Source organism: Miscanthus floridulus, chromosome 5, assembly GCF_019320115.1.
Source record: "Miscanthus floridulus cultivar M001 chromosome 5, ASM1932011v1, whole genome shotgun sequence".
Taxonomy (NCBI): Eukaryota; Viridiplantae; Streptophyta; class Magnoliopsida; order Poales; family Poaceae; genus Miscanthus; species Miscanthus floridulus.
This window is the reverse complement of record NC_089584.1, coordinates 1,373,722-1,392,897: the sequence shown is the minus strand read 5'-3', so window position 1 is coordinate 1,392,897 and position 19,176 is coordinate 1,373,722. Positions and strand designations below refer to the sequence as shown.

The window sequence follows — 19,176 nt, the reverse complement described above, 5'->3', positions numbered from 1 at the left end:
AAAAATCGTAATAATAAATTCACATTTCACATGTATTTTAACATGACATTGATTTTATAGCAATTGAAAGTGTTTTCTATGAGAAATTGGTGGTTAAAATATATATATTTCTAGAACTTCCAAATTTTAATGTGTTCTATAAAAAAGAAATGGAGAGTACTAGACCTCTTGTGAATCCAGCATTGCTCAGGAATGGATCGTACTCCATTCACTGTCAATCAATTTTATAATGTTGTTTGTCAAAGTTAGAAAAGTTGACTTAGGATAAACTTAGATGGACTTATATTTGACATTTGAGGAAGTATACATATTTTCATAGGCATATAGTTCAAAAGCATTCATATTGGAAGGGGAAACAGAAGGCCCCAACTAAGTATTTCTACAATGGCTAAACAGGACCCTCGTGGGACCTTTAACAGGGGCATATTTTTCAAGATTCAATATTGTTGGCAGCAACTACACTACCACTTTACAACAAATACATATAAAATTTTGTTCAGCAATGGCATATGCATGAAACTAATACATGCATATGCATGAAATCAGTACAGCCTTGAGCATAAGCCTGCCTGCCCTTCTGGCAACTAAAAATGAGCCATATAGTGAGCAAAACATTTCTTTCCACAGTTGTCGAATCATTGATGGCTGAGATTACAAGTACATGATTTCCCCAATAGCTTTTGACAACTTTCATGTATATGCACAAGCCCGACTAACCACCCAAACAACCGACATTGAAGACAAGTATTGCTGCCGTCTCCTGACATATAGTCTTGCTAGAAAGGTCCTGGCATCTGACATCTGCCTAACAAACTTTGTAAATCGATTCCAATTGTGAAACTCAAACAAGGTTTTGTTCATCCTAACATAGTTAAAGGAAAAAGATGTTCCTGAAGTACGACCTGAGTAGAGCCTTGAGCTTCTTATGACTTGATTCAGTGATGCATCATCTAGCCTTGTCACAGAATTCTCACCATTAAGAGGAAGGTTGCACATTTTAGCAGCACCTGCAAGGCGCTGGAGAGTACCTTCTGGACTGCTCTCATAATTTGTTCTTTCTGCGTCCCTCAGGTCGAAACAACCGCAGCACAATGCAGCTTTGTATTTGGCAAACATTTGAGCTATAGGAAGATAGCCATCTCTTAATAGTGTATTATAGTAGCCAGCTGTCAGTTCAGATGGATGTGAACAAGTATAATAGTGCCAATGTATGCCAGCAACCTTCCCTGAGATGGTCACACCAGTACCAGAGAAGATTGCATCAGCTATCATGCATAACCTCTCTCCATGGAGGAGAAGCATTCCTGAATACCACTCAAGGAAAAAGTGACCATAAGGTGTATCCCAATAGCCTCCATCAGCGCGAAAAAAACTTGTTTCTTCAAGGTTCTGCTGTGAACCATCTGTGCCAGTTGAACCGCCATTACCCCATTCTTGTAACCCAAAAATCTGTGCATGAGCACTCAATGAAGCTTGCATAAACTGTCAACAGATCACATCTATCAGAAGTTAAATCTTGTAATGGTAACGTAGCATCAGATGCACGAATAGGATATGTGTTTCAATCATTTCAGAAATGCAGATGTTGTCCTTGTTTATTGCATGGCTCAAAACAACAAAGTAGAACAGAACATACAAGTCATTTCTACAAATGCAAACTCACATCTAATATATCAAAGCAGGAGACTTTGGCCGCCGTTCAGGGCATCCACGGTAGTAAAAAAGATTTCATCCGTCTGATTCTAATTTCACGGTCCAGATTTACTTCCAACGCTCTTTCCTGTTTGCTCAACGTGTTACCCTATCGGTGGTTGCTCTAAAAAATATTGGCTCTCCAAAATTTCTCCTCGCTTCCACATCCAGCCAGCAGCCTCTTCCTCCCCTCCCCGAGCCGCCCTTGCCAGAGCCGCCGCCGCCGCTCCGCGCGCCCCAACCACGGGGACGCTCCCTCCCTCTACTCTTCCTCTCTCTCCCTCTCTCTCTCTCTACCCACGTGGTGCCGCAAGCCGGCCGGCTACCGTCGCGGGTGGGCCGACACCCCTGGCTCAGTCGTTCGCGGTGGCCGCTCCCCAGCGCAGCGGCGCGGGCACGGCCACCCCCCCTCCCCCCGCCATGACCGGCTCCCCACTCTGGGTTCGGGTGGGGCGGCGGTGAGCCCCCGGCAGGTGCTGCGGCCGCGCGCCTAGCCCCGACGGTTATGGCCTCCGGTGCCTCCGCTACAGTCCCCTATGCTCTGTTCGCTTGTTATCTCCCAGGTGAAGCAAGAACATCACTCTCCGCTATTAATCCCATTACGGTCGCCTCTATTTCCCTCTTCTGATCTGTGCTAGACATTGACGGATTCGACAAGAAAAGGTAGTTGCTTTCCCTTAATCTCTGTCCCTTCTTCTGATGGGCTCTCTTCTGATCTATGATAGAGATTGACGGATTCAACAAGAAAACCTACGTGGTTTCCTTAAATCTCCATCCCATCTCTCCATTTATTAAACACTGATGCACGTATCAATGGATCCATTCATTTCCTTGAAATGGGAACACATCGCGGTACATCTACGAATGGATAGCACCTCTGTAAATCCATGCTATGCTCTATTTCTTCCTCCCTGAACTTGCTTGGTCTTGGTATGGTAACCTAAAAAACCCCTTTATTTCATTTGGCACCTTATATCTCTCATGATGTGTCAAGGGCGTCAAACCCCCGACAGGCAGGGCCTCGGCTACGGAGCTCGTAGCCGTCGGCCGTCTTCTCCGGTGAGGTTATACCCCTCTACCGCAGGCTTAGGGTTTAGGGAAGGAAGATGTAGGAGATAATAATCTTGCTTAATTCCTCAAGGTGCCGAGTACAATCTTAAATAGCCATGCGGCTGCAACTCAAAAGGAAACCAACCTCCTAGATATAAGGAAATAACTAAACTTAAGGAAATTGACTTGATCTATTTCTAATCTTGGCCACGCTGTTGCTGCGGCCCCTCTGCATGCGCGGCCTGAGCCTGGCTTGCGGCGCGCTCAGCGGCCCGACGCACATCGCGTGCGCGCCTCCGCCTGGTGTATGGGATGCCGCACATGACATCTCTCCCCCCCTCGACGACCGGCTCATCCTCGAGCCGGAAAGCAGGGTACTTGGTGATGAAGTCGGCCTTGTCTTCCCATGTAGCAGAGGATGCCGATTCCCCCTTCCAGCGCACGAGCACTTGCTGAACTCCACGAGCCAGACGACCCCGAACGACCTTCTCTAGTTCTGGGACGATAGCGCCATGATGAACCGGCGGTAGAGGAGGTGGTGTAGCTGGTGCTGGTCCAATCCACTTCTTCAGAAGGCTCACGTGGAAGACATCGTGGATCTTGGCGCGTGGAGGCAACTCAAGGCGGACAGCAACCTCGTTGATGAGTTCCTGGACGCGGTACGGCCCAAAATACTTGGGCTGGAGCTTCCCTTTGACAGCGCCGGCCAGGGACGCCACTGGGCGTTGACGAAGACGGAGAAGAACCCAGTCCCCCACGGCATACGCCACCGGCCGGTGTGACTTGTCGTAGACGCGCTTCTGGGTGGCCTGGGCTTGCTCCAGGCGATATTTTACGTCCTCCAGGAAAGCGGCGCGTTCAGCCATGGTCTTGGCGACCGCTGCCACGCGTGTGTCGCCTGGCTCATACGACCTGATGGTGGGGGGATCGCGGCCGTAGACCACCCGGAACGGCGTCTCCCGCAGTGACGACTGGTAGGCAGTATTGTAGGTGAACTCCGCCCATGGCAGCCACCGGAGCCAGTCGCCGGTGAAGCAACGGAGGTACATGGCGATGACTCGATTGGCCGCCTCTGTCTGTCTGTCAGATTGCGGGTGGAAGGCCGTTGTCATGTGTAGCTTCGCGCCCATGAGACGCATGAGCTCCCGCCAGAATGTGGAAGTGAAGACGGGGTCCCTATCCGAGACCATGGACTGCGGCATGCCATGGAGCCGCACGATGTCTTTGAAGAACGCCTCGGCGACAGACTCTGTAGTGTAGGGGTGAGCCAAGGGGAGAAAATGACAATATTTACTGAATCGGTCCACCACCGTCAAGATGACGGACTTTCCGCGCACACGCGGAAGAGCCTCCATGAAGTCGAGGCCGACGTCCGACCAGACCCCGGTTGGAACCGGCAGGGGCAGCAGCAGGCCGGCCGGCTGGAGGTGCTCGGTCTTGAAACGCTGGCAGGTAGCGCAGGCGCGTACGAAGTCCCGGACGTGCCGGCGCATCTCGGGGAAGTGGAAGTCACGCCTGAGGCGGTGGAGCGTGCGCTGGACTCCTTCGTGACCATCATCATGCACGGCAGCAAGGAGCTCCAGTAGCAGCGGTGAAGATGGCGGGATGTAGAGCTAGCCAGCAAACATGACCATGCCGCCATCGACCACGGACCATGGCGCGCCACGGTGGCCTGCTGCTATCTCTTCTCGAAGGGCCACCACGGCTGGATCCTCCGCTTGAACATGGCGAAGGCGGTCCACGAAGGCGAACCGAGGGGCCGATAGTGCCAGGATGGCCCCATCGTCCGTGTCGCGACGGGACAAGGCGTCCGCCACGGTGTTAGCTGCGCCCGGCTTGTATTCCACCACAAAGTCGAAGCCAAGGAGTTTCCCCACCCAATGGTGCTAGGGAATTGTCGCGAGGCGTTGATCCAGCAGGTACTTCAAGCTGTAGTGGTCGGTCTTCACGACGAAGGAACGTCCCCACAGGTACGGACGCCAATGACGGACGGCGTGGACGAGGCCGATCAGCTCCCGCTCATAGGCAGCGAGAGAGCGGTGGCGTGGCACGACCGGCCGGCTGAAGAAGGCGATCGGATGGCCGTCCTGGATGAGCACCGCGCCAAACCCATGTGAGGACGCGTCGCACTCGACGGTGAATGGCCTGGTGAAGTCCGGCATGGCGAGGACGGGCGCCGTCGTGATAGCGGCCTTGAGTGCCGCGAACGCCGCCGCCGCGTCGTTGTTCCAGGAGAACCCCTCCTTGAGGAGTGCCGTCAGCGGAGCGGCGACGGTGCCGTAGTTGTGCACAAACTTGCGGTAGTAGCCCGCAAGTCCCAGGAACCCGCGGATCGCCCGAGCCGAGCGAGGTGCTGGCCAGTCGACGATGGCTTGCACCTTGGCCGGATCCATGGCGACGCCGGCCGCGGAGATGACGTGCCCGAGGTAGGCCACAGAAACCTCCCCAAAGGCGCACTTGCTGCGCTTGACGAAGAGGTGGTGCCGGCGGAGCTCCGAGAGCACTATGCGCAGATGACGAAGGTGGTCGGCCCACGAGCTGCTGTAGATAAGAATGTCGTCAAAAAATACCAACACAAAACGCCGAAGGTAGGGCCGGAGTACGTCGTTCATGAGGGCCTGATAGGTCACCGGCGCGTTGCACAATCCGAAGGGCATGACCAGGAATTCGTAGAGGCCATCATGCGTACGGAACGCCGTCTTGTGGACGTCGGCGGACCGCATGCGGACCTGATGGTAGCCCGACCGGAGGTCGAGTTTGGTGAAGAAGCGGGCGCCATGGAGTTCATCAAGCAACTCGTCGACGACGGGAATCGAGAAGGCGTCCTTGACGGTGAGCGCATTCAGCGCCCTGTAGTCGATGCAGAAGCGCCATGAGCCATCCACCTTCTTGACGAGGAGGACCGGGGAGGAGAAGGCGGAGTCGCTGCGACGAACGATCCCCTGTTCCATCATGGCGGCGCACTGGCGTTCCAGCTCGTCCTTGTGCACCGCGGGGTACCGGTAGGGCCGGACCGCGACTGGGGAGGCGCCCGGCTTGAGGACGATGCCGTGGTCGCGGCTGCGTGGTGGCGGAAGGCCGCGCGGCTCGGCGAAGACGTCGGCGAACCCGGCAAGCAGCTCGTCGAGGAGTGGTGCGCTGGACGTTGCGGCACAGGTCTCCAGGGTGCTCGAGGTAGCCACCCCGGGCCAGCGGACCATGCTGCCCTGGCACTGGAAGGAGACCGAGCCATCGACGAAGTCCCACACCAGGCGGCCGAGCGTGGCCATCCACTGCAGCCCCAGCACCAAATCGTGTCCTGCAAGGGGCATAACGAAGAGGTCGACGGCGAAAGCGATGTCGTGGATCACCAGTGGGGCGTGCCTGATGACTCCTGGGCACGGCACCTTCTCGCCATTGGCCACCATGGCCGTGAGGCGTGGTCTGGCTTGGATGGGTAGACCGGATCGCGCCGCTGCCGTCTCGGCGATGAAGTTGTGGGTGGAACCGGTGTCAAGGAGGGCGATGAGCGGGGTCGAGCCCACCATGACGCGGACCTGCATGGTCCGACCCACGGGCACGCCAGCCACTGCGTGCAGGGAGAAGATCGGCGCCTCCTGCGCCACGGTGTCCGCCGCGGTGTCGTCGCCCGCGTCCTGAGCGTCGTCGATCTCGACGCCGTCGAGGAAGAACAAACGTCGGCAGAATCTGTTGTGGCCGCGGGAGTACTTTTCATTGCAGTTGAAGCACAACCCTTGGCGGCGTCGCTCGACCATCTCCTCCGGGGTTAGGCGGCGCTGGTTGCCCTCGGTACGGCCCTGCTGGGCAGCCACCGGTGGCGCCGGGAGTGCCAAGAGGGGCGGTGGGAGCGGCATGTTGGCCCGGGCCGCGGGGGGCGGTGGGCCGCGCGGGGGCGCCCTCGGTGGAAGAGGCGCTGGACGCCCCAGCTCCATCAACTCGACCTGTCGGGCCAGGCTTATGGCGGCGGCGAGGGAGTCCGGGTTGTGGAGACGGACGGCGTTGCTGAGCGGCGGCATGAGCCCTCCGGTGAAGAGCTGGACCTGCTGCGCCTCGTCGAGCCGGCCGGTGCGAGGTAGGAGGGCCTGGAACCGGTTGGCATACTCCTCCACGGGCCCCGTGCGGCGGCACTCCGCGAGCTCGAACAGCGGAGCGGAGCGAAGGGGAGGACCGAAGCGCAAATTCAAGAGATCCTTGAAATTACCCCACGTTGGCGTGCCGTCATCGTCCTGCAGCTGGATGAACCATAACTGTGCGGCGTCGTCCAGATGATAGGACGCCATGCGCACGCGCTCTTCGGCCATGGTGCGGTGTTGGCGAAAGTAGGCCTCGCACTTGTTGAGGAACAACATCGGGTCGGACGTGCCGTCGAAGTGAGGAAAATCCCACTTCTTGTGCTTCGGGTGGAAGTCCAGTTCGCGCGGCCCTTCGGAATGGCGGCCCCCGCTGCTCTCGGCCGTCGAGGCCTTCATGGAGGCCATGTCGGCCTTCAGGGTCGTGATCTCGGCAGACATGTTCTTCAGCTCCCTGAAGAGATCGGCGATGGTAGGCTCGGCCATGGTGGCGGTGGGTTGCGGGGTGGGCGCGGCAGCAGTAGATGGCGACGGCTGTTGGTGGGCTGGGGCGGCTGGAAGAGATGAATCGGGATGGGTGTGAGAGGATCGGCTGACGTGTGATACCAGGTTGTCAAGGGCGTCAAACCCCCGACAGGTAGGGCCTCGGCTACGGAGCTCGTAGCCGTCGGCCGTCTTCTCCGGTGAGGTTATACCCCTCTACCGCAGGCTTAGGGTTTAGGGAAGGAAGAGGTAGGAGATAATAATCTTGCTTAATTCCTCAAGGTGCCGAGTACAATCTTAAATAGCCATGCGGCTGCAACTCAAAAGGAAACCAACCTCCTAGATATAAGGAAATAACTAAACTTAAGGAAATTGACTTGATCTATTTCTAATCTTGGCCACGCTGTTGCTGCGGCCCCTCTGCATGCGCGGCCTGAGCCTGGCTTGCGGCGCGCTCAGCGGCCCGACGCACATCGCGTGCGCGCCTCCGCCTGGTGTATGGGATGCCGCACATGACATGATGATCCCTTAATTTCGTTTCCTGTATGTATGGATTTATTTTACTTGTGCATAAGGTTCAAGGTTTCCGGCAGAAAAAATCTAAGCATGTCTCTATGCACTATGCTGCTGTTGTAATCTTTTCAGTATATATAACCGTGTGCCTATGGTGCTGCTTTATTTATTTTACCACCGACGCGCGCGAGGGCGCGCGTGATGGACTAGTATAGAAGATTCAGTATAAGCCCAAATGGTAGGGAGCTAACCCATACTGGTACTACTTACAAGTTGAAGATACAAATAGACATTGCATATCGAATTGCATAAGTAGAGTAAACAACGTTGAGACTGATCATCCAATATGCCTCCCGCTCTACCAAAAACATTCCATTTTGTAGTAAATTTAGAGAAAGAATTTTATTTCCCATCATACCTTGTCATAACATTGAAATTCCCCAAGTTCAGATGAACTGCCTGGCTGATTTAGCTTCTCAGTTGGGTATGATGGATACCTAAGCTCACCTCCTGGACCCATTCCAACTTGAACTTCCTGAGAGACAATGTTATAATAGGGATACGTCCTTTGGTGGTTCAGAATTAATTGTATGTGTTTAAAAAACAGGGAGAATACAAACTGTTACTATGGCCCCAAGGTAATCTTCGAAAGTATTGCGGAAGCTTCTCATGAAGTCGGAGTAAGCTTGCATAGGTGATCTTCCTTTCAGAACAGGAAGAATATCACATCCCAGTGATATATATTCTTTGTTTCTCTTCTGGTATCTATTGGTATATGACAAGTCTGGAATCTTATCCATCTCCTCAAGCACCCATTGTGGCAAAGGAATCCTGGAAAGGTAGGAAATTCCAACCATGAATTTAAAAGGAGATATACTTGTGTGTGCATCAACGCAAGGCCAAGTGATTAAACTTTTACACCACAGCAACAAAAAGCATTAATAATAGGTTGGCTGTAACAGGACAACTTGAAAAAGCAAGAAGGGAAAGCAGTTATTAAATGGCAAACTCATTAGGGATCTATTTCATGAACAGCTGATATAATGTCATGTAGTTTCGCATTACTAGGTAGACGATTTATTGTAGCTGCCATTTTGGGAAAGGATTGTTACCAGCACATCCGATATAAAAAAAGAATGATGTTTTGAGGCAATCCATTGATTAAAATACTCAGAAATAAGTCACCAAAAAAAAACAATCGGTAGGCTTTTGATAGTTACATCAATGATCTGAAACCGAAGCATCATAAACTTTCTAACCATGTACCAACGAGGTTCCATTTCTATCACATGAGCATATTGAAGTGGCCCCTAATGACTTGACCAGTTGAGTTGAGCCCAAAAAAAGCAAAATTTGCGGCGATATCAGTCTCCTTCTCTCTATACTAGATTCCTCTACTTCAGACCTTAACTGTGGCCTTATTGTTGGGTGCACACGTGTGTAAGGGAAGCACTTCTCTCCAATGCAACGTGAATAGTATCAGCACGATGCACTCATGCTTAGCATGGGAATCTGTCATGTCTAGATAGGGAATCCATGAGCAAGGCATGCTCATGACCATTTAGTGCAGTATAGAATACCAGTGCTCAATGCTAGTAGTAAATAAAATCCAAATGATTGATAGGGATTACATACCTCCTGAGCTAAAATAACTAACCATAAATGATAAATTGTGAGCGTCAACTAATAAAGAACTTTTTTACTAAACGTTTTGTGCCACATAGCGGGACAAAAGTGCATGCCACGTGTAGCAAAGGATATAACCACAAGTATCAATAAATTCAGTCAATTCTGAACAGAAACCATATCACCACATAAATACTAGTTACACAACCCAGAAGAATAGTTATGAATTGAATTGGGCATCAATCTTCAAGTTTGGCAGCAGTCAGCAGATGTGTTCAACTCCACGAGATGTGAATTTAAGTTAAGTGATGTGCTTGGCCATACTTGCATGTCCAATAGACATTAATGATTAACAACTGCTTATAGCATTATACCACCGAGAAGTAGAAATGCAGCCTTTTTTATCTACAATTTTGTTCCAAAGAAGTGAGTTAGAACATGCACACCAGTTCAAGAGACTGGACATGCACAGCCCGTCAACCTCACTGAGATGTGAACATACATATCCTGTATGTATAGTTGAACCTAACAAAGGAAGTGAAGAGAAGAGCAGGGGTGGGGGGAGAAAAAAGAGGGGATCTTTTTAGGAGCTGAATAGCTGATGATGCGGGCAAGGGGGTGGGGAGACGCACCAGGGCGGGTCATGCGGGCCGGCGCCACACTGGTGGAAGGCGAGGATGGCGCGCACGCGGAGGCCGTGGCGTCGTGCCATGGCGGCGAGCTCGAGGTAGCCGGCCCAGTCGTACTCCCCGGGGCGGTGGCGCTCGACGACGCCCCACCAGAGCTCGACGGCGACGCCCGCGACGCCGGCGGCGGCCAGGGCGGCGAGCGAGGCCCCCATGGCTCGGCGGCGCACGACGCGCCCCCCCGGGCCGACGGCGTCGGCGGGGAGCGTGACGTAGACGGGGGCCCCCGGGGGCGCAGCGGGCGGGGGTGGCGGCGACACGTGGAGGATCTCGCCCCCGCCGCCGCTGCTGCTGCTGCCGGCTGCACCGGGGAAGGAGGAGGAGAAGGATGGGCGGAAGCGGGAGGATGGGGACGAGGAGGAGGAGGAGGAGGAAGCGGCGAAGCGGATGAGTGGCGCCCGGCGGCGGAGGAGACGGCATGAGGTGGAGGCCGGAGGAGGGGCCGGCGGCGCGGTAATCGCCGCCATTGGAGAAGACAGAAGAGTAGAAGAGGGAGGGAGGGAGGAGGCGCCTCCCCGCCGGAGCCTCTGCCGTCAGAGGGAGAGCCTTGAGAGTTGAGACAGAGGGAGGGAAGGGAATTGTGTGTGGTCGTCCCTCTCGCCACGATCAGCGTCACTCCGTCCGTCACTAGATCACTACTACTGGACTATACTTGTGGAAGTGTGGTTGGTTTCGGTTTCGGCCAGTGGAGAGCAAATGGGTTGAGGTGCTCAACTTGATCATGAATAATACAGTGACTTATATTATGTTCAAACAAATAGCATAATTAATTCATAATTTTTAACATCAAAATTCAACTTACAGTAATAGTAATGTGACTTTGGTCAAAACATAAGCAAACTGGTAAGGGCAAGGGCAATAACACTCATCGTTTATAACAAAATAAAGACATTGTAGTGTAGTGATTATAAGAATGCCAAAACAATGAACAAAAGATGTCCCATATAGTAAAATATGTGATCCAGCCTAAAGAATAGAGAGCAAACATGTCAATTATTTAGCAAAGAAAGTGTACAATCATCTATTGAAAGCAGATGCATTGCATTTGCATTACCTCTTAGAGATCATATTTACGCCTTTTTATTCCATGATCATGAAACGACGAACCATAGTCTCATTGCTAACTTTCTTCATTTCTTCTCACCTTTTCTCTCAAGTTAGGATGGTAAGCATCAATTTCTTTCCCAAACCGGGGTCATATTTAATCTCCTCATCCCAATTGATTTCATCTGGACAAGAAATTCTATTAGCATCGATCATGTCCTATAATTCATTCATTTGCATAATCAAATTGCAGTTCACAATTTCACATATAAATAATTTGATTGAGGATAAACTCACTGGTAGCCGGCAGGGGCAGCGATGGCCGATGGGAGGGACAGGGACAGCTGGCAGAGCCGCAGAGGGCGGTCAGGCAGACCGAATACAGCAGTCAGGAGCTCAGGGCGGGGGCGGCCACTGGCCAGCGAGTCGAACCCTGCTCTCGGCTCGGTGTGGAGCGGACAGTGGCGCCGGGACGAGCGGACGGCGGCGCCGGGACAGCAGTAGGGGCACACAGCTTGGCGTGACCAACGTTGGCAGCGCCCTAGCAGCTCGGACTCACCGCTCACGAGGCAAGCGAAGCGTTGCGAGCAAGGAAAACCGCAAGTCCGCCCGCTACGCGTGCAACGCTTCGGCTGGAAGCGATCCTGGAAGGAAGTGTTGCAGTGGGCTTGTTAGGCTGGTGGGGGTGCCTCGTCTTGGGCCATGGGGGTGCCTATATGGCCGAAATTTGCTAGCTCTTAAAAAATTCTGGAATCGGAGGGGATGCCTGGGCACCCACAGGCCATTATTGGGCTTCGCCCCTGGTTTCGGGTGCCTTCACTTTCCTCTTTCCAGCGTTGAAGCCCTGCTCGCCCCTGCCTAGGCACATCGCTCTTTTCGGTGCTTGTGTTGCCTCACCTGCTTTTGGTAGCCTCTAAGGCCCTATTCGCTTGAACTTATTAGCCATACCGTTTCAGCGAAATAACAATATTTTTCTCTCGCAACAAATCAGCATCAGCATCAACTGATTTTCCAGCTAGCCGAACAGGGCCTAACTCTCTGTTTTCCTCTTGATTGATCCCTCCAAGCCACAACTCAAAGGGCGATAGTCTCCCCCTAAATATATTTTCACATATACAGAGGGTGAAATGATGACCTATGGGAGTTGTTCCCATGTAACACCTGCACGGCCTATGCTGTTATAACCATAAACCTTACTGTGCTGCCCTTCTGGATGAGTGCGAGCCCAAAATATGGTTTCGCTAAAGGCTTATCCTACTGGTGCTTTGGCCTTCATAACATAAGCACCGATGCCTTGCGTGGGCGCCCCTCTCAGGATAGGGTTGGTGGGTCCTGACTCAGGCCCTATATATCCCCTCCATTGTTTTCTTGTTACTCGTGCTAACAGTAACGATTTTCCCCACACAAATATACAAGAGATTTCAAACTGCATTACACAATGCAAGTTGATAAACAACATGCTTCAGATCGAGTAGCCCGTATCATGTTAGGTCCTGTTTAGATTTCTTGGACTAACAGCTAGTTGGCTAAACTTTAGCCCTTACGGATCAAAATAGGAGGACTAATTGATTGGCTAAAGTTTAGCCAAAGCCTCAACTAGTTGTTAGTTCACTAGTTTATAGAACCTAACTATCAAGGGCTAACAATTAGTTCTAGTCTGTAGAACCCAACAATTAATTCATGATCCAAACAAGTATAGACTAACAATTAGTTGGCTAATTTTTAGCTTGCTATTTTTTAGCCATGGCTAGCAACTAGTACTAGTCCATCCAAACATAGCCTTAATCTATTATATGGAGGCATAGGGGACAATAGTTCCCACCTGAACATATTTCTATATATACAGAGGGTGAAGTGATGACCTATGGAAGGGGTTCTCATATAACACCTGCACGGCTTGTGTTGTTATACCCTTAATCTTACTATGCTGCCCTCCTGGGTGAGTGAGAGTCCAGAATATGGTTCCGCTAAAGGCTGGTTCCACCGGTGCTTTGGCCTTCGTAACATAAGCACCAATGCCTTGCGTGGGCGCCCCTCCCGAGATAGGGTTGGTGGGTCCTGACTCAGGCTTATATATATCTCACTCAACTGTTTTCTTGTTACTCGCGCTAACCGTAACAATGCCCAAAAAAAATAACAAGAGATTTTTTTTTCTCGAAAGCGTGCATTAGCACATGCTCATTAAGTAGATGTGGGAAAGTTTAGAACCTCCACAGACAGAGTCACAGTGAGATACCATTCCTGTGTGGGAGAACATACGAAACACAAATCACCGTCTAACGGTGGAGAAAGAAGGTTGTACTGAGTAAAGAACAATTTGTGCGATGTAGATTGAATACGCTTCCCCGGCTGATCAAGCGGCTTGAGCGGTGAGCAACGCCAGGCTGCTAAACCCAGCCCCGATCCGGGCGTCAGCTTCGTCCAGGATGATGGAGAGCAGTTCGAATGGTGTCCTCGACCTGCGATCAAAGGTCCGACGGTTGCGTTCCTTCCATAGGCACAAGTGACTAGCAACACCATCGATTCGAAGCTCCTCCTGAGTGCTTAATAACAAGAGATTGTAAAACGCATTACACAATGCGTGTTGATAAACAACATGCTCCAGATCAAGTAGCACGTATCCTATTTAATCTATTATATGTAGGCACACACTAGCCCACAGACCGTGTTACAAGTTACAACAATGATGGAAGTTTATTGTTCACCTGTTACAAGCCATCGGGGTAAATTTATTGGCAAATTAAAGGGCTTGTTGTGGTTTAAAAAAGGAAAAGACTTGCTTATTTAATTTCGTCGAGTCCCAAAACAAGTGATAAGTTACGTCTGTTTAGTAGGCGATGGGATAAATTCATCCTTCACGTTAAGGATGGAATGGTTCCTATAATATCGTTAATTTTTTTCTTGCATGACCCTACCATGTGAACCGCGCCTTAGTCGGCCTCTGTCTCCACCTATAGCTGCTCTAGACACTCCTTGATCATGTTGATTCTAACCTCCTCTGTTTGTGCCTCCACACTAGTAGCTCCTTTGAGCTTGCGTGGCAAGCTCATCAATTTATTTTTCCGGGATAGGCTATCCGAAAAACCAAGTCAATATTCCACTTGAGAAGCTGCTCAATTCAGTCTGTCCCTAAACTAAAGACTAGCAAGAACTAACCTCTCCATCCTCCATCCCACCATCCAAACACATATACACTCGTCTGAGTAGAGGTTTCTATATATCAATCACTTTCTATGTTACTAAGTTTTAATAAAGGACTGTGCTCTAGTATCACATGCTATGCATATATATAGGAGACTGATTGTCACGACAATACTCACATTCGGCTTGAGTTGCCAGATGTTGAGAGATAGTGGTAGCTATATGTCCCAAGGTCCTCTTGTCTTCAACCCGAAAAAGGATGAGTATCCTTACATCCACGAGGAAGGATCATCACCCTTAAGGATATGTCCTCCATACACAATTTCATTTGATGTGCATGGGAATACAAAGTACACAAAGCACATGGTATCTCAGGGGTAGACTTTACTCGGAGCATACTGATACACACACCCTATGTAGTCCCTCCATCTTAAAAGAGTGTAATTCTCACTTTCGAGGAATCAAACAACTTGAACTTTAACCACCTCTATATGAAAAAAGTATTAACATTTTGTTATCAAATAGGTAGCATTAGATTGATTATGAAATATATTTTTATAGTAAATCTAGTTGCAAACATTAATACTGATATTTTTCTATAGAATATGTCAAATTTGAGAAAGTTTGACTAGTTCCAAGCCTATAATTGCATTTTTTTTGGATGGAGAGACAACTATTCTTCAAAATTAAATTCTACCATAGCTCTCAGGATTCATAGGCAGATTACACCGGTTATCAAGTAATAAAGCAACAAAATTAATTAAGCAATAGACAAGATCAAAAAATTCAAGTGATCAAATTCATTCCTTTAGAAAGAAATTTCCCAGCTGGTTGGTCGTGGTTTATCTGTGTTGCTCACTCATGTGCACATGATATCATCAACCTCCTATCTTGGCATCGGATCATCGATCCGGTCCTGCAACATTCCAACTCCATGGGAGCTTACTACTACTCAGCTAGCATCCGTTGGCCGTTTCCGAGCACTGATCGCTGCCCTGTCGCCACCTCACCTGGCCCGCCGGTGTCACATCACAGGTTCTTCGTGGTGGCAAACGTCGTCGCCTGCGCCTACAGCTCTGCTCGTCCTCATCGTGCATGCCGCCAGCGAGCCCCCTCCGTCCTCGTGGCCGACGTGGTGACAAACACTGCAAAAGCTAGCTATGTATTCATCCTCTGGAATCGTGCTCCGTGTGCTATTTCGTTTTGGTGAATTTTCCACAGATGGTGGGCATGCTGCTCACTGTCACTAGTGCCATGCATCGCTGCCGCGGGCGCCATATCGGACCTGAGGAAGAACGATGGGCAGCTACAGCAGCCCCTGAGCTACAGACGTTCTGCGACCATGTCAGGGGGCTCTCATCTCCGGCTTTGTCGCAGCGCAGTTGTCCTCTGCTTCTCCCTTCTCATGTATTCCATTTACACACTCGCAAACGCTCTGCTGACATGACCATGAGCACAACTGCATTTTTCTTTCTGATATGGTAGATTGGATCAGATCTCTTTATCTCATTCTAGCTACAACTGCATTTTTCTCCTCATAAAAAACATGCTGTTAGTCAACGGGAAGGATACATGCACACCAGAATCTCCTTCTGGACTAATCGATGAATAAAGCATCATCAACGATAGTCACTTCGTTGAAAATTGAAGTCTTTCAGGAATTGTTATGTTTTCCGTAAGTTTCAGTGAAAGTCCTGCAAAATTCTTCAGTCCCAAACAAGTTGTATCAGTCCTTCAGAAGGCCAGGCATGCATATACCAGCTGCTTAGGCTTATAGCATCTGAACTGAACTGTACCTTCTTGGGGACATCCCTCTCAGAAGCAGAAATACCTCTCCAGGGAGTATGTGAGCAAGCACATTATAGATGGAGATGAACAGTTCCTCAAAGATCAAATGACTTTCGCATGATTCAGTTTACATTCATGTACGTGGACAATCACATCTGACAGGAGCAATTTGTGTAACTGTAACCTATCGTTATGCACACTACGGTCACATTAGTATTTTCTTTCAAAAAAGTATTTACCAAAGCCATTTCAATAATGGCTTGTCCTCTAATGGAAGTGTAATAATATACAAGGTAGGTAATGTAATGCAAAGAGAGGGGCAAAAGCAAAACTAGTACTGATAGGTGTGATCACTATACAAGTGCGCTGTCATATTGAGGGCTTGAAGCATAGCTTCTCCTTGCTTGTTGACCGTGAAGACACACACGCCACCGTTGTTTACATCAATGGCACGAAACCTGCATAACTGCATTGTTCACTAGCTGGAGTATTTGAGGAAAGGGGGGGAAAACAAGTTTTTTGCGAACAGCGATGCATAGATCTTGGTGACATAACTCTGACAAACAGTTTCATCAAAATTTCCCAACCATGAACGTGGGACAAATAAAGTTCAGAATTGGTGCCACAGAAAAGTTCAGACAACTTGCCTCTCAGGAGGGAGACCTAGTGCAGTGCAGATGAGCGCGCGCAAAATGGATTTGTGTGTAACCACCAAGAAGTTTTCTCCCTGTTGTCCCCCAAAAAGAGAGAAAAAAAAAGGTCGAAACCGGAGTTCAATCAAGGACAAACAATGACACACCCTGAACCTGAAGAGAAGAAGTAGGGCAAGGTTGATGTATTATACCGGAGTGAGCAAGATTTGCTCCCATGCTTGTCTTGCTGTTCTCCACACCTCCCTGAGCGGGTATATGCCATCGACATGAAAATGTGCAGGGTCCTCCCTCCATGTTGTGTACAACTCCGGATATTGCTTTTTAGCATCCGCTGCCTCCAAGCATGTAATATGGTCAGTTTTCCGAAACCGAAATGGACAACAAGATATATATAAAACGAGCTACTCCTAGAAGATTCTCTTATTTCATTACCATTGGTCATGCCCTCTAAGAAGAAGAGATGTGCCTCTTTCAATGAATCGAGAAACACAAGGGGTTCCTCCTTATCTTTCCAGATAATTTCAGCGGTTGTCTGCATAGAAATGTCACTTCCTTATACCATTACACATAATATAGGCATCATGCATGCATGCATGCATATTAGTAGCTTACATTCAGATATGTAGTAGACTTGTAATTAATTAATGTAATTGGCCAACCTTTGCTCGTGAAATAGGACTAGAGAAGCAAACGTCGAACTTGATGTTTGCAAGAGCATCGCGGCATTTCTCTGCCTGCTTGGTGCCGGTTTCTGTTAACACAGACAGATTTGAGCTTCCCTAGACAAAAGCAACGATTTCAGCAATGAACTCAAAAAGGTTGAACATGTTTTATAACCCAGTCACACTAGAATAGAATAGATAAAAAAAAAGTATGATGATTCATGAATGAATTGGTAAAATGATTGGTTGAACATACTTTCCAGCGTGTAACTAACTGAACGCAAATTGTGGACGACACTTCAACGGAGTATGCATCTAGGTCATGTGGAATTTGTGGAAAGAAAGGAATCGGCGGATTTTCCAAAATGATTGCTCCACGGCTCTATCGGTTGCGCTACGTACAAAAGAGAGAGGACTTTGATAAACGACAACGTGCTTTTCAAAACTAGTTTTGGGGGCTTTCGTCTTGTTTTCGTTTCTTTGCTGGTTGTCTCTCTCTTGTGGTTGTCCTGTAGCTTGTTGAGCCATGTCTGCCATTGAGGCAAAAACCTTCTATTTTCCTTAATTCAATGCAAGCAGAGCTCCTGCCACTTTTTTTAAAAAAATAAATAAAACTAAACACGCAAATTGCATTTTACAACCCGACACAGTAAACAGACCTTGTGATTTCTGAATGATTGAGTAGCAGCAAACTAACCTGGACACGGCTTTCTGCATTCCATGAGCTCAGGCCATGCCTGACAAGAGTAGCCTTCTTGGAGGATGTTAGGATCCTGTTGGTGAGTGATGTCGTTGCTCCTGTGAAGCTGTAAGCAGCACCGGTGACTGGAGCTTCATTATCAGGAAGGGGAAGGCTCTCTACAGATACATCGCTGAGGCCACTGTGAGCTGCTCTGATGGAAAAAGCCCTCCTCGGTTTGCCTGCAGCAGCAAGAATGGGAATTAATTAACTGTCGGCGGCAACAACACAAAAGAACCTGTTCTGTTCTGAACATGTTGAAGTGATAGCACTCGTTTGGGGTACAATATTATGAGAAGGCACTGGTCTCGGAGTAATAATAAATCCATGCAGGAAAAAGAAAATGGTGCATCAGTAGGATTAATTAAAGAGCAATCCGAAAAGGGTTCTGAAGAGATTCAGCACGCAGCTCCTGAAAGGCAAAGATCCCGATCCCGTGTTTCTTTTACCAAAAATATGATTGCCCAGGTTTCATCATATTCCAGTGAGTATTTAATTCCTATGGTAATTGGTAACAGTGATTGGAATGGAACGGGAGCAGTATATATAGAACAAAACGACTAAACGAGGGAGGAAGCTAATTAAGACTAAGAGATAGCAAGCGAGGCACCTGTGGTGGTGGTGGTGCAGGTGCGAAGGTGAGAGCGAGAAGGGCGCGCGCGGCCGGTGGCGGGCAACGGCGTCGGAGAAGGCCGCGTGGGCAGTGAAGCGCAGCCCATTTCAGTGAGTTTTTTCACCTCCCGTGTCCTTGCGCCCGCGGACGGATAGAACGAGATGATAGGTGGACGCAGCAGCAAGCAGAACGCCCGTCTCTTTCTCAGACTCCAGTCAGTCTATCTAGTCTAGATAGATAAAGATAAAAATGGAATTAGCTAAAATAGGATAGGAACAGAACAAGGGTTCGTCGTATATACCATGTACAATACACGGCACGGCACCATGAGAATTTCATTATCATCACGAAGGCTCTGTACAGATACATCTTTCTTTTTTTTCATGCAAACTAAAATCGATCGGTCAGCGTCCAGC

The 19,176-nt window shown here is 49.5% G+C and overlaps 2 protein-coding genes across 2 annotated transcripts; both read right to left on the bottom strand.

Annotated features, from left to right (window-relative positions):
* Positions 1–324: 324 nt before the first annotated feature.
* Positions 325–10,752, bottom strand: LOC136553250 (beta-amylase 3, chloroplastic-like). The gene is made up of 4 exons (XM_066544630.1): positions 10,067–10,752; positions 8,429–8,639; positions 8,227–8,343; positions 325–1,482 (listed from the first exon to the last, which is right to left on the bottom strand). Exons 1-4 carry the CDS (start codon positions 10,585–10,587, stop codon positions 691–693), a joined length of 1,641 nt encoding a protein of 546 aa, XP_066400727.1. The 5' UTR covers positions 10,588–10,752; the 3' UTR covers positions 325–690.
* A 5,435-nt stretch (positions 10,753–16,187) lies between these two features.
* LOC136451293 (probable 2-carboxy-D-arabinitol-1-phosphatase) lies at positions 16,188–18,932 on the bottom strand. Its single transcript, XM_066452000.1, has 7 exons — positions 18,758–18,932; positions 18,106–18,329; positions 17,406–17,525; positions 17,179–17,278; positions 16,938–17,077; positions 16,741–16,820; positions 16,188–16,551 (listed from the first exon to the last, which is right to left on the bottom strand). The coding sequence occupies exons 1-7, from the start codon at positions 18,864–18,866 to the stop codon at positions 16,425–16,427; spliced, it is 900 nt and encodes a 299-aa protein (XP_066308097.1). The 5' UTR covers positions 18,867–18,932; the 3' UTR covers positions 16,188–16,424.
* Positions 18,933–19,176: the final 244 nt, after the last annotated feature.